General features: G+C 44.6%; 1 protein-coding gene across 1 annotated transcript in view; it reads left to right on the plus strand.

The window, feature by feature from the left end:
• Window positions 1-16,043, plus strand: part of LOC138510706 (BOS complex subunit NCLN-like) — a 426,819-nt gene that overhangs the window by 99,160 nt on the left and 311,616 nt on the right. Inside the window, exon 3 of the mRNA XM_069626473.1 lies at window positions 7,367-7,511. Within this exon, the coding sequence (XP_069482574.1) occupies window positions 7,367-7,511 (145 nt within the window). The remainder of the gene's footprint in view (window positions 1-7,366; window positions 7,512-16,043) is intronic.

The following is a 16,043-nucleotide window of genomic DNA, read 5'->3' on the forward strand; positions in this document are numbered from 1 at the left end:
ATAGTAGTAGAAACCCCACGTCATGTTTTTACAGGTTGCCCTATGCTGCAAACTGCCTGCCTGAAAGGCTATCGAGATGTGTCAGATGACATGGATTTTATTACAACAAACCAATTTTGGAGCTCTCTTTATTCAGCTAGCTCTTTGGTCACCTCTGCCGCTGCATTCTACATCTGGTGGAAATTTCTATCTCTACTCGAGGAGAAATCTTAATTGATGACTAACTAGTCCTAGCATTTCTAAACTAATCTTGTAATGTTGTCTAATGAATTGAATGCTAATTAAGTAATTTGGAATTGTATTAATTAGGATTATGTATGTTTTATCTTTTATTGTATTACTTTTATTGTATTGTATTGTTTCTATTGTATTTCATGTCTATGTGCCTAAGGTTATTATTAACCAAGAACATAAATAAAAGAAATATATATTAGCAGTGATTGGCAGGTGGGTGGGGCTCATACTGGGTGCTATTTCTCTCCTTGGCCTCTGGAGACTTGATTGCTCCATCTTGCATGTTCCTTGTGCATCTCTAATTATACAATACTTGGCACTCACAAATGTTCACTGCTTTGCATAATCTAACAGAAATATGTCCTACGTACATGGCTCATCCTCTCTGCCTCCCGTCATACCTTGCAGTTGCTCTTGTTGTGGCATTCTTGATCCTTAGCCAAACAAATATTCTTTGTTCTTGCATGAATCCAGCGACTGTCAGCTCTGTCAGCTCTGCAGCCTTGGTCTCTCTCCTTCAAGCCTTTTCTATTATACAGAGTCGACATCCATTTTGTCATCATGGTTGCTTAACCCGTGTTCTATTTTCTACTGCAGCAAGCTTCTACATGTCTCATCTACCTTGGGTTTTGCTGCGTCTATACATCTACTGCATGTCTTCTTACTTATCTTCCCAGTGTATATAATTTCTTCTTATTCGCATATATGTTCACTTTGTCACTTCAATCACATCTTCATTCTTTAAGTATTCATAAATCGTTTCAGTGTGCCATTGTGTCTTTTCCTAGTGATGTCACTTTACACCTGTCAGATTTCACTTATAGCTTTCTACGTCCAGTGGTGTCTGCAGACTTCCTTCTACCACTTCAGCATGAGGGTGCATTCGGTACGGTTGTCTGAGCGCATAATGTCTTTCAAATCTTTGATGCGGTATTGTGATGATACCAGAGGACATGCGCAGTGCTTTCTTGCTGCTCTTTCAATACGACAGAGGTGAGGGGTTAGGCTCCACGAGTGACGTGCACATCTGCTTCTCGACAGTATGTGCTTGGTCCTCCTTTTTTTTTCTTTATACTATCCCATAATCTCATGGTATTTCTTCCTTTAATCTGTCCTGTCATTTCCATGTTGATGATTCTTCACTCCACTATTTCTGCCTGCCTCTCAGCTGTCCAAATGTGGATGCACCAACACTTTCTCCAACGTAATCCAACTAAAACAGAAGTCCTCTTCTTCCCAGCTTCTCTTACCTCTCTTCCCTCCTCCCATTTCTGCTTGTAATTTAGGCCTCACTTTTGACTCTTACCTCTCCTTCTGTACACATATTTCCAACACGAACCGGACCTATCATTTTCATCTTATGATATTCATCACGCTTGTGCTTTTATTTTCTCCCATGCTGCTAAACTTCTCATCCCTTCCTCATTTTTTCTCACCTCAACTATTGCCTTGTCCTTCTAATCGTTCTTCGCTGCCTCCCATCTTGCTCCCTTCTTTCTTTTGACTCTTCATCAATTTCTATGTATTGTATCCCATCTCTCATCCCACATTTCTTTATATTCTCCTCCCGTTTCTTTGTTCCAAATCTTTACATCTATTCGCTGAACCCAAATTTCCTTTTGCACCCTCTTGCGCATGTTCCTTTCCACTACTTGCCCCCAAACTCGGAAACTCTCTTCCTCTTTCTGTCTGCGCCTCCGTTTCTCTTTACATATATTATATGCACCTGAAAACCCATGAAAACCCATGAATAATCACAAAATTACTAACTTTTTCTGCTGTTCCAATTTATTACCTGTTCAAATGAATTCTACTGCTATTTCTGATTGTTGCACAGCACTTTGGCAAAAGTGCTTTATTTTATTTTTATTTTGTTTATTTGAATTTATAAAGCGCACTGGCATCAAGGCGCTGTTACAGGAGATTGACTTAGTTCCAATGACTACAAATACACTCAAGACTATAGTAGCCACAGGGTCCATAATTGTGACCTATGGGTGCACATATAAAAGCTTTTCTGAGCACGATACTTCCACTAAGAACACCCACCACAGCTCACTGTTCACCTCCAGATCCAAGATATGTAGTCCAGGATCACACACCTGTCGGCAGCTCATTCAGCGAAAGGAAAGTGGCGAAGAACCTGCAAGCTTCATTGGATACCATCTCGACGTGTTACAGCGACTGGCGGATAGAACTCCATACAACCAAGACAACTGCAACGCTGTTCACCAGAAAGAAGATCAAGGAGCACCCGCACATCAGCCTCAATGGAGAGACCATCCAGTGGGAGTGCAGCAGCTACTACCTCGGTGTGACCCTGGACAGCAAACTCCACTGGGGAAGCCATATCGAAAATACTCAGAGGAAGGCGACAGGAAAGATGGCAGCACTGTACCCATTCCTGAAGACCAAGTCGATGGCTCTCCAGACAAAGACCAACGTCTACAAGACGATCATCAGACCTACCCTGACATATGCCTCCCCAGCATGAATGACCAGCTATGAGCGACACCGGAAGAGTCTTCAGATAGTCCATAACAAGGCCCTGCAGATATTGTCTGGAGCTCCAATCTTCACAAGGATAGCTGACCTTCACAGAGTTCTGGACATCGAGATGCTGGACGAACATCTAGCGAAGCTGAGTAAGAACTTCTGCCAAGGACTAGATCAGAACCCGAACCCTCTGATTAGAAGACTCACTGCCACCACTGCTAACCCCTTCGACCATTACCCACGGCCCATCACTGCGAAGACCCTGTGAAACCAGCCCTACTTTGACAAGTCCACAAAGACCAAGAAGAATCCTAACCCCCAACTACATACTCAACCCGAGAAGATGGAGTAATGAGGCTCAAGCCTCGGTATCCAAAAATCACTGCTGATGGAAAAAATCTATCAGTAAGAAGAAGACAGACAGCCTGTCGGCAGCGGTGCAGCCTCTCTGTTTCCTGCCACCCACTGCTTGTCATTTTCAACTGGCTTCTCTGCAGTCACACCTGGGGGAAGGGAGATGGCTGTCTGCCTTCATCCTTATTTCCCACCTCTGATGAACCGAGCCATCTGGCCACCGCCAAAGATACCTGATGCAATAGCTATTCCTGCAACGTCCATGGCTGCCTGTCAAGTAGCTACGCTTGACAGGCCTCCTCTTCCCTCTGATTTACATGGGGCCTGAGGTTGGAGGGCCCTAAGAAGTGCTTTAAGTAGGGTGAGAAAGAGGGGCTTTACAAGGGGGTGTGGCCTAAATCATCGGGGCGGCCTGTGTCTACAGCACAGTACAATTAAAAATAATAGTGGCTTTCCTCGCTGTCGGTTTAATTGTCCCATGCTGGGGATTCAAAACCGAGCCCTGCCGGTGACAAGCCAGTGTCGCATGGCACTGTGATATTTTGTAGGTGCCCAATATCTTTTGTTTCATTCAATAGCAGTTGAGTAACTTTGCTGAAATGTTGGGGGGGACATAACATCTGAAGAAAAGGTGCCCCAGCCAAATGAATGATGAGAAAATGGTGTGCCATGAAAGTTGGGGGGGACAAACACCCCTGTCGTCCCCTAAAATTATGCCCATGTTCAATAGACTGCTTGACACAGGCTTTATATGCCAAACAGTCGATTGAATGAAACAAAAGAAATACAGCATCTCTGAAATAGCATTCTGCGATGTGACACTGGCTTATCACCGGCAGGGCTTGCGTTCAAATCCCCAGCACAACACAATAATAGAGAAAGTGTCTTGCCTCGCTGTCCAGTTGTTGGTGGGCTGGTGTGGTGGTAGAGCCGAGGGAGCCCTGGCAGTGCCCGGCCAGATCGAATTTTCGGATGACGGCCCACTTAAAGACCTGGGCCTAAGATAATACACCCATGAACCTCCAGAAAGAGTAGTACTGGTGTGTGGTAGAGGTAGGAAAGCCATTAGCAGCACAAATGGATCCAGTCGGATTGTCAAGTCCTCCAGCCAGTAGATAAATGACTGCTGAACCTGCTGCTCAATAGGTTGATAGGAGGCCAGAGATGGCTAAGGGTGAGCCTGGGGCTGAACGCACAGTACCAAGAGAATGAAGATCGTGGCCGTCTCGCAGGGCAATGACAATAGCCTGACAATCCACCCATGGCCAATGGGGAAGACAATGACAGTCATCTTACATTACTTCATTGACCTGATCTCTCAGGAGTGGGGAGTTGTCCCAGCATTTTCAGTGCACTTTGTGGTTGCTACAAGACCGTTTTTAACCATGTCTAATGAACATTGTTTGAAATTGCAAAGACCCTATCGGAGAGAGCGTGAATTTTTCCATCCTTTTCTGGTTCGTTTGCCCGCACCACTTCTACCAAAATGCATCTAACCGTAGTTTACTTTTGCTCCTCTTCAGTGGTTTTGTCCACACACCTTCTTGTTTTTACACCATCCGCGTGTCGCGTGTCCTCTACTGGTTTCCTTTCTGGTTATACTCCTCCGTGGGATCTCTCTTCTGCTACCCCACAAGATTTCCCTGGTCATTGCAATCGCTACAACCAGGATCAACTGCTATAATAATGTTGATTGAAGTCTCCTTTATAAAGGTTTGGGCAAATAGGAATGTGCACAGAACTGCAAAGAATGACTCATCCTTGATCTAAAATGTACAGATCACATCAACCCTACTCTAAAGTCACTCCATTGGCTTCCTGGTGAACAGTCTATTAGCTCATTTGGGCAAGATCCTTTGCAACACCAAAACTCTCCTAAATGGCACTACCTTCCTGTGGTCCTACAACTCGAGCCTAACTTCAGCAAGTCTCTAAGGGCCAAAATGCATCTGTTTCCTTTAGGCTTGTTCCCCTTTAAGCTTATATCTACCCCTCAGCACAGATCCATTGTCAAGTGTGAACCTTCTTAAGCTGCGAATAGCGTGTGGTGGTGTGAGCGGCATACAAAAGCCATAAATTAACACTAGCTGTGCCGGTACTATCATATGCCTATTGAGCTCTCTCTGCTCACTATATTACTTCTCACTCTCTTTCTCTCTCTCTCACTCTCTCTCTCCCTCACTCTCACTCACTCCCTCACTCCCTCACTCTCTCTTTCTCTCTCTCATGTACTCACTCTGTCTCACTCTTTCTCTGTGTCTTCGTTTGTGCTCAGGAGTCACGTTGTCATGTTCACATTTGCTAGAACCACCTTAACCATTGCCACTATCAGTGAAACCATAGATACAATCACAGCTATCTTGCAAGGGGAGTGCTGTGTTTTCTATGGTTAGAAAAATAGAATGGGAGCTGCAGGGACAGAGGTATCCCCAAAGGTGAGGACCCTCTGCTGTTTGGTGGCATATCTTGTCATCGCGTGTGTCCTGCGGGTATCTAGCCATCACACTGATGGCGCTTTGTCCATACGGGTAGGTGAGGGGGGCGCAGATAGACCCTACAGAGGGTTCTGTGGTTCTGACCAACATGGCACGGGACCACATGACCAAGCTGTAGGGTCTACAACTGTGTCTGTCATTTTCTAGTTTTTGTTAATTATTAGTGTTCACATTATCTAACGAATGTGCAGATTGACAGCACTACCAACCAATCAGTATACTACACACAAAATACAAACGAGATAATGACCCTTTCTAAGAGGGAAGGAATGAAATGGTGTTCAGTCTGGGCAGAATAGGTCATTTAAAGATGAAATAATTTAATTAACCAAACACTGTAGAACACCTTTTGTTTTTATTTGACAGTGTCCATTTCTAATGCACACTACCAGTATATATTGTAGCCATGCTAAGAATGCTACACGTGGAGCAATGTACATTATCAAATCCTAGAATAATCCTATTAATTATTTTATGAAAGAAAGTTAGCATTCCTAGGTATTATGGTATGTATCGTTTGTACTCTTTCAAAATACTCTTATGTGAACGTCAGGGACGTCATTTCACCAAAATGCCTGGGGTAGCGGAAGTGACATCACACAACCCTTGACCTCTGATGACATCACAGGAAGTGATGTCATTTGACCCTACCCCGAAGTAACATCACATGAAGTGAAGGAACACAGCCTTTTGCCCCTTGACAAAACAGAAAGGGGAATCACATAGGAATGTTTCTAAGTACACAACGAAAAATATGGTTACGATATCACTATAAAATGATATACATTTCATACAAGAATGGATCACCATATGTATCGATAATATCAGTGTGTATAGGCCCATATTGCCACATAACTGTGAATGCAAGAAGACAACCAAGGCTAAATGATAATGATGTGTTATTTTAAAGCACTTATGCTTGAGTGTTTTATATAGAACAATTATACATACAATATCACCCAACCTGGGTTGGTACTCATTTATCGACCGCAGAAGGTTGAAAGGCTGAGTTGAGGTGTTTAAGAACAGACTAAATCAGTGACTCACCCCATGAAGTGTGCCTGAAATAAAACTTTAATGAGTCTAGCAATTATTGTATAGAATTCCTGAAAGACAAATTATTTGTTATTGCTTTTCTTTCTTATTTTGGGTCACTGCTCAAAGTGTTACATTAGTGCAACCCCCCCACAGCCAGCCCAGGAGCTTACATCTAAAAATAAAAATAAATCTTTATTTTAAGGGTGGCAAGGGAGACCACAGGGTTACCAAGGGAGACCTCTGGGCGACCCCCAAATGACGTCCCTGGTGAAAGGGCGAAAAGGACAAATAACACAAGTGATAATTCCTGGCTGCTTTGCATAACATCAAAGAACATTTAGGGAACAAAAGAAGAACCACAGATCAGTATATTTGACAAACAGGTCTGTGTTAAAAGGCTGAAATGCTTGAATGACTAAGTATGTAATGAGACCTGGGATATGTTCGATGCCCAAGCAAACATTCAAGTATGTGTAGCCATGAACCATATATAATCGTTTGGACACATTCAGAGTTTGCACCTGAGGATACAGTGGATGCATCATCCATCATTGCAATGGGGTCTGGCGACCACCCTGTATCTCTTGTCAGGAGCTAATGCATCCCATGTAAGAGCCGCACAGAGTTTTAGAAGAGGAGGGAGTGAGGTGAAGCTCTGCACAGACATCCCCAGAGAATGTGGAACTATGGGTTATACCATAATTATACTAGTTTGACAGAGTAGATCATCAATGTTGTTTTGTTCCCAGAACTTCATGGAGGAGGAGATGGAATTGCTGACGAATGAGACAATGCTTCCTATATACTTTGCATTGGAAAATAAGGACCTCCTCACTGTCTATGAAGAAAGCAAAGCCGTGTCCAAGTCCCTGAGGTCCTCTTCTGCCTTGGAAGGTAGGTCCAGCAGATATTCCAATCTGTAAAATGTATTGTTCCCTGTGATTTGTGTTGTCATGCTGTGACATGTATTATATGCACGATATATGTCATGCTTCCCCCAAGGTGGTCTAGAACTGGCTGAAATGCGAGCTGATATTGTGTGCCACAGCAACACTGTCATGGAAAAGCCAGTACACAATCATTGTCACAACTACATTGAGAAGATGTGCAAGGGTCATGCAGTGTGGTACCCAGCCATAGAAGAGGAATTATAATGGAACAGTTGTCCACTGTCATGAATCCCAGGGCTAGCTATTAGTAGTTTAGCCCACTCTGCCCACAGCATACTCTGTTTTCTCCCATTTGTCACCCAGACTCCTGAAACTGAAGGCTGGCAGCCACAGTGTGGCACGTTGATGATGTCAAGGTCTGATCGCCACAAGAGCAGTGTCTACGCAACTCGCCCCACAGAACTGCCCCGTCTCTGAATACTCTTTGATCACATGGAGCTGCAATGACTTGTATGTAGAAAGGAAGGTGGGTGGTTAGCCATTGACTATGCAGAAGAACAGCACTCCTGACATCAACCGTAAAATGGGTGAAGAAAAAGGAAACCTTCTCGATTGCCCCGCTCTGTTCATTCTACAATGGTGCAGACTCATCTTGATGTGCCAGGAGGGTGCACACTAGTATCTTGTAATTGGGTTGGCCTGTGCTCTGCTGTTTTCATTCACCAGCGCTGTGTTTGCTGGTAGTCATGGATGGGAAGGTTAGTGCAGGTTAGACCAGTTAGAAGCTTCTAGGTTTTTCCGAAATTCGAGATAAGAGGTACTACTGGGCTGGGACTCGTGTTAATACAAAGGCAGGCGAGTAGAAACACAGCCACCCACCCTTCCGATTGCAGCCGATCGACCGCATTTTGCAGTGTGACTTTTTACTAGGTTTAGGGCAGAGAGGGTGGTAGGGGCTGGTAAAATAGGGGATGGAGGAAAAGGCTAAGGGGGAAGTGGCGCATACAAATAGGCGTGCCGGTAGCTGGCCGCCCATAATAAAAACAGTGCAGTGAAATGCCCAGGTCGGCAAATGGGGGTAACAGTCTGTGCTTGACATCTGGTGATTTAGGAGCATCTGAGGCTACTTAGGAAAGGGAACTGGAGTTAGAGGTTTTTTGGAATTAGTATCAGTGTTGGTTAGAGTAGAATTTGATATCAATAATACAACCGAGGTGGGGTTATGCAATTTGGGTATACCTTTTGGAGGGTGCTGCGGCATCTGATTTGTGGGTTGAGGGACAGTACATCACACCAGTGAACGTAGAACAGCTGTGGTGAAGCACCCATCCTGAACTTGCGGACCACCCGCGGAGTGATCAAAGGAGCCAGGGGCTTCAATCAGTTAGTGGATGCTGCACCCAGAGGTGGCATGTGGGGTGTCCCCAGATCACCCCAATTTGGTCCCTTTAGTAAGGCAGGTGCAGTTACAGGCGTGTCCACACTCTTCATAACCCAGCAGAAACCTATAACCTCCTAGGGGATAGTCGCAGGTCCATTCACCCACTCCCCCACTCATTCAGGCGTGCATGGCTACCAAGGGTGGAGTCAGCGGGATACTTATCCACCGACCTAGATGGATTTACAGGTTTCACCCGGGGTCAGGAAGAGTATCACAGGTGGGGCTCAGAGAGAGGTTGCCACTAGGACCAGAGCTCTGGAGCATGCAACTTCCCAGTGGACCCTGAGACCGGCAAAAAGCAAACCCAAGACAGAGTTACCACCTCATCCACCTAGAGGAGTTCGTCAAACTTTTTCCAAGCTTGGAGATACTTGTTCTCAATCGACAAGGGTTTAGTAAACCTGCAACCTTAAGGGACCAAGGCCCTTAGAGCCTTTGTGAGTGACTCTGTAATGCATTTTGACTTTTACTGAGACTTCATTTGAGAATCAAGACTATAAGGGTTGCTTTTATTTCAAACATTCTACCACGTCCCAGAGTCCTTTCTTCCTTTTCACAAACAAAAGACTTCCTATAATAAGGGTGGGAGGAGTGAAGACCCACGAGGATTCAGAATGGGGCTCCCACCAAAGCACAATGTTTTCCTTTAGTTTCTCTATTTACACTTCTCTCCTTTTTGATTTACACCTACAATTACCCTGCCCGAATCATGTTATCACCTGTAAAAAGGTAGGACATCCTCAACCCGACACTGACTGGTCTCTTGTCTTGGGTCCCCCACTTGATGCACTCTATGACAATTGTTTTTGCATGTGTTTCAGAATGCCAACGCATCGAAAACTCCACTTTAAGCATGCATCCATTTCATAGGTGGTGGAAAAGGCCAAAGACGTGAGAACCCCACATGCATTTAGTAGAGATAGCAGAAATTTCAAATCACTGAGAACCGCTCATGCATTTAATAGAGATAGGAGAAAATCCAAAGTACTGAGAACCGCTCATGCATTTAGTAGAGATAGGAGAAAACCCAAAGTACTGAGAACCGCTCATGCATTTAGTAGAGATAGGAGAAAACCCAAAGTACTGAGAACCGCTCAAGCATTTAGTAGAGATAGCAGAAATCCAAAGCACTGAGAACCGCTCATGCATTTAATAGAGATAGGTGAAAACCCAAAGTACTTAGAACCGCTCATGCATTTAGTAGAGATAGCAGAAATCCAAAGCACTGAGAACCACTCATGCATTTAGTAGAGATAGGAGAAAACCCAAAGTACTGAGAACCGCTCGTGCATTTAGTAGAGATAGCAGAAATCCAAAGCACTGAGAACCGCTCATGCATTTAATAGAGATAGGAGAAAACCCAAAGTACTGAGAACCGCTCATGCATTTAGTAGAGATAGCAGAAATCCAAAGCACTGAGACCCGCTCATGCATTTAGTAGAGATAGCAGAAATCCAAAGCACTGAGAACCGCTCAGGAATTTAGTAGAGTTAGCACTGTAAATGATGTGGAAGGCTAACGCAGTGTTAGACACATTTTGAAATGTTGTAAGTAAAGGGCGAAAATACCCCATGGGCATTTTGTAGGCTTAGAACAAATCCACAAACATTGGGGAACCCCTCATGCGTTTAGTAGGCGTAGCAGAAGACCCAAGTACTGAGAACCCCATATTCATTTCATGAGTAGAGGAGAAGGCCAAAGTACAAAGCACACCATGTGCATTTTATGTGCAGAGGGAAAGGACAAAGCACTAAAAAACCCATGTGCATTAGTAGGCAGAAGAGAAATCCAAACACGGAGAACCATAAATACATTAAGTAAGCAGAGGAGAAGGCTAAAACAGTGTTAGCACACTTGTATTTTTTATGCAGAAAATACAGCCAAATCACTGAGAACCCAATGTGCATGTTCTATGTGGATGACAAGGCCAAACCACTCAGAACACCCTGTGCATTTAGTAGGCAGACCTACTGAGGACCCCAAGTGAATTCTGTAGGCAGGGGAGAAGGCCAAAGTACAGAGGACACTATGTTCATTTAGAATACTGAAGAGAAGGTCAAACCACTGAGAATCCCATGTGCATTTAGTAGGCAGAGGAAAAGGCCAAAGCACTGAGAACTACACATGTTCTTTGAAGGCGGAGACGTTCCAATCAGTGAAAACTGGTAGGTGGAGGAGAAGACCAAAGCATAGAGAACCCTGTGGGCATTTTGGGCCTCATTACGAGTTGGGCGGTAGGGGATACTGGGTACCGGTAAGGAGACCGCACGGTCGGACCACAAGTCTCTTACGGGTCCCGTTAGGGGACCAGGCCGCTAATTACGGGCCTGCCACTAGCAGGCCCGTAAATAGCACCTCCCCCATTCCCATTGAGCTCTATGGGGATCAAATGGGAATGGGGAATGGTTGGTGCAATGGGGACTTACCGGTCCTGCCAGGGTCGGACTAGACCGGTAAGTCCCCATTACACCACACCGAACTTGGTCCCATTATTGGAGGCAGTCATGGCGCAAGTAGTGCCATGACTACCTCCAATCTCGGAATGAAGCCCTTTGTTGGCAGATGAGAATGCTGAATCACAGAGAAGCCCATTTGCAATTAGTAGGCAGATGAGATGGCCAAAGCACTAAGAACCCCATTTGCAATCGGCGAGATGACCAACGTTCTGAGAACCCCATGGCATTTTGTAGGCAGAGGAGAATGTGTCCCACCTGCCATTTGAATGGCGAGTAGAAGGACAAAGCACTGGGAATCCCTTGTGCGTTGTCTATGTGGAGGACCTGGCCAAAAAACAGAGAACCCCCTGTGCATTTAATAGGAAAGACAGAAGACCAAAGCACTGAGGACCCAACATTGTGCATGTGAAGGCCAAATTAAAGAGAACCACATATGTCTTTAGTAGGCACAGGAGAAGGCCAAAGCACGTAGAACCTCACGTTCACTCTGTAAGCGAGGAAGACCAAAGCCATGAAAAGAAAGTGTATTTAGTAGATGGCAGAAAAGGCCAATGTATGGAGAACCCCATGTGCATTTTGTAGGCAGGTGAGTATGCAGAATCACTGAGAACCCCATGTGTCAATTAGTAGGCAGAGGAGCAGGCCAACGCTGTAAGAACCCCATGCACATGTAATAGGCAAGAAGAATATCAAGGCACTGAGGATCCAACATGCATTTAGCAGGGAGAGGAGAATATAAAGGCAGCAAGAACCCCATGTGCGTTATGTAGGCAGAAAATAATTGATAAACCCACATGCCTTTAGTAGGCATAGAAGAATGCCAAAGAACGGAGAACCCCAAATGCATTGAAGAGGTAGAGGAGAAAGCCAAAACAGTGAGTACCCACTTGTCTTTTATAGGTTCAGGAGAATGGCAAGGCACTGAGCACCTCAGTTGTATTTTTAATGTGGAGGACAAGGCCAAAAGAATGAGAATCCCATTTGGATTTTGTAGGCAGATGAGAAGGCGCAAGCACTGAGAAACCTGCATGAATTTCATAGTCCCCATGTGCATTTAGTAGGTGTAGGAGAAGGCTAAAGCAGTGTTATGCACACTTGTATTTTGTAAGTGGGCGAGAGGGCCAAAGCACTGAGGACACCATTTTTGTATTATTACATATACTGCAGTTAAAATAAAAAGAACACAATGTCATTTTCTATATGGAGGTGAAGGCCAAACCACTGAGACCCAATGTGCATACAGAAGTAGAACAGAGGTTCAAAATGCTGAGGACTCAACATGCATCTTTTATAATAATAATAATAATTTCGTATGCATATAGTGCTACGAACCCTCAGGTATCTGAGCGCTGCTTATTATTACCCACAGTGTGTGGTGCTCATTTATTGACCTCGGAAGGATGAATGGCAAGCTCTGCACGGATATCAAAGCGAGCGCTCTACTCGCTGTGCCACTTGACCGGCTTAAGAGAACAAAGCAAAAACATAGAGAACACTAGGAGCAGTTAGTAGACAGCAGGGAATGCCAAAGAACTGAGGACTCCATGTTCATTTAGTAGGCAGAGGAGAAGGCCAAATAACTGAGAAACTCACATGAAGTTTGAAGCAGGAGGAGGAGGCCAAGGTATTGATAACCTCACCTGCACTTTTTTTGAAGGAGAATGCAAGGCAGTGATGACAAAACGTGTATATAGTACGGAGAGCAGAAGGCCAAAGCACTAAGAGCTGCACGTATATTTAGTAGGGAGGGAGAAAAACAAAGCACTGAGGACCCCACATGCACTTTCCAGGCAGAAGAGAATGCTGAGGCAGTGAGACCCCAATGTGCAATATGTAAGCAGAGCAGAAGGCCAAAGCGCTAAGAGCTGCACATGTATTTAGTAGGGAGGGAGAAAAACAAAGCACTGAGGACCCCACATGCACTTTCCAGGCAGAAGAGAATGCTGAGGCAGTGAGACCCCAATGTGCAATATGTAAGCAGAGCAGAAGGCCAAAGCACTAAGAGCTGCACATGTATTTAGTAGGGAGGGAGAAAAACAAAGCACTGAGGACCCCACATGCACTTTCCAGGCAGAAGAGAATGCTGAGGCAGTGAGACCCCAATGTGCAATATGTAAGCAGAGCAGAAGGCCAAAGCACTGAGAACTCCAAATACATGTATTAGGCAAGAAACATGCCAATGCACTGAGAACCCCACGTGCACTTAGTGGGCGGAGCCAAAGGCCAGCGCAATAAGAATCCATTATGGGTTCTCTGGCCAGATGAACAGGTGAAAGCACTGAAAATGTTGCTTGCATTTGGAAGCTCTATGAAAAATTCCAAAGCACTGAGATCCCCACAGGTATTTAGTAGGTGGGCTATAAAGCTAAAGTGGGGTAAGACACAAATGCAGAAGGCCAAAGTCCTGAGAACCACACCTAGATTTTGAATTCTAAGGATAAGGCCAAACAGTGAGACCCCCTGGTGCATTTAGGAGGCAGAGCATACGGTCAAAGTACTGAGAACCCCATTCACAAGCACAAAAGAGAAACCCAAAGTACAGAGGGGCCCACGTGCCTTGTGTATTCAGGGGAAAAGAACAAAACACTCCGAACCCCATGTGCATTTAGTAGTCAGAGGAGAAAGCCAAAGCACCGGGAACTGTGAGGGGTCAGCAATGCGAGTCGGACAACTGTTTGATGATTGGTCAAAACATGCTATTTTATTCAATTATAAATGATATTAAATGCCTCACTATCCCTACGCTGCTAAGTATTTCCCTGCCACACAAAACTAAAGGGAAACGCTCTAATTCAGGATATCTGACCCTCACACTGAACATCAAACACAAAGAAAAATATATGGCAACTCAAATAACATCAAGAACATTCACAGTTTCTTGATATCCTCTCAATAACCCGGGTGAGTTCCCTTACCCAGGATTCAAAGTGAATTCAACTCCAATGTTCAGCAAAAGGAAAGAAAAAGGACATCCCTGTAGGGAAGATAGTCTTAGATCAGTTCTTGATGTTTCAATGTTAAGGTAAAGGTTCTTGGTGATAAATTAACTTTAGACTCCCTCAGAACAGCACCAATGGCATTCCCAGCCACGATGCTTTGTCAACACTTCCAGTAATCCAAGAAGACTTGCCACAGTTCAAAAGTAAATGCAACTTCTATAACTGTTAGTGAAATACAGTTCTTGGTTAACAGCTAGTATGTCGTTAGTCACAAGATTAGGATTCACAATGGTTTATTTGTCAGGATAACTACATATTGCTGCTGCTTCTACTTCAACAACGTAATTTCTGTCACGTTGCAATACCACCACAGCTTCGGTACTTTGTAATTCAAAACAGGATTTAGTTCTGACAAGATTTAGGTTAAGGCACTTAAACACCTTCCAACAGGTGATGCACTCTTCCTTTGAATATCTCTCTTCAAAAGTGGCAGCCTCTTTGCCTCTCTTGTCTGTCTGCTACAACAACAACTTTAGTTTGCCAGTATGCCATGCTTCTTTATGTTGCTTAAGGTCTTTGGCAATATAGACTCTGTCAACTTCAAATGATATTCATGAGCAGCAAGGTTCCCTTTCCCAACTTTGCCTTTGTCTCTCTGCCAACTGTTAGCCAATATAATTGCCCAGAAGCCTCAGTGCCACTCTCTTGGCTCCAGGTAATGCTTGCACACTTGTACCTTAGGCAAGGATGACCTCTATTGGGCTCACAGTCTTGCTTGTATTGTTTTCTAGCTTTTAGAAAGGCTGCTTTAGATTTTGAGGTTTTAAGTGTTTAGACAATGGATTCAATTTTTCACTGGTACGCGAATGTTTGGGACAATGTTCTTTCACACGTGAGTGTTACATTTACCATTATCAAAAGTTCAACAAACCGCATCAGCTCGCTTCTGTTTATATGCGAGTAAAGATAGGAGTGGATACTGTTGCCATCAGTGCTTGCACAAGGAATCCGAATGCCAGGTTCGACTCACCGTCTTCTGTGATCCTTGTTCGGCGCATTGCACAACTTCCACGACTTCGGGCAAAACTTCTATTGCTTCTTGCTTCACATGGACCGACATCCGTCCTCGCTGAAGGTGTCTCATGTCCAGCCACTCGACAAAGGAGCCCCTCTTGCTCCAGAGACCTGTGGCTTACCTGCGGCTCCTCGCATCGGTCTCCGACACACTTCTGGCATGGCAATCTCCACAATCAGCTCACATTTGGAAAGGCTGCCATCCCGCATGCCTTCCACTGCGCAGCCTCTGCAACTCAGAGTTTGGGGGAACAGGACCCTCACAGAACAAGTAGGTGAAATCTGCTGTATCAATGTTCTGGCATTCCTTTGGTTCTCCCACTTCTGCCTGGATTGCCAACACTGTGTCTTCTTCTTTCTGCCGCTGCTACTACAGCACCCACTCCATTCACAGTTATAGCTCCTCCTATTTGCCTCCAGTTGAAGAGTCTTTTTATGCCTCTCTGGTTCATTCACGTGTAGGCTGTTAGGCTTAATTGCCTGACTACTGCTACAGAATACCTCTTCAGTCCTCTTTCTCGTCCCAATACACATGGGAATATGGGACTCGTAGACCCCAACAATAAAGTTAGTTCTTTTAAGCAATTTCTTAATTGTAAGGGTAGATTTATTTCCCCTAGAATCAT

Source organism: Ambystoma mexicanum, chromosome 6p, assembly GCF_040938575.1.
Source record: "Ambystoma mexicanum isolate Mex_15411 chromosome 6p, UKY_AmexF1_1, whole genome shotgun sequence".
Lineage (NCBI taxonomy): Eukaryota > Metazoa > Chordata > Amphibia > Caudata > Ambystomatidae > Ambystoma > Ambystoma mexicanum.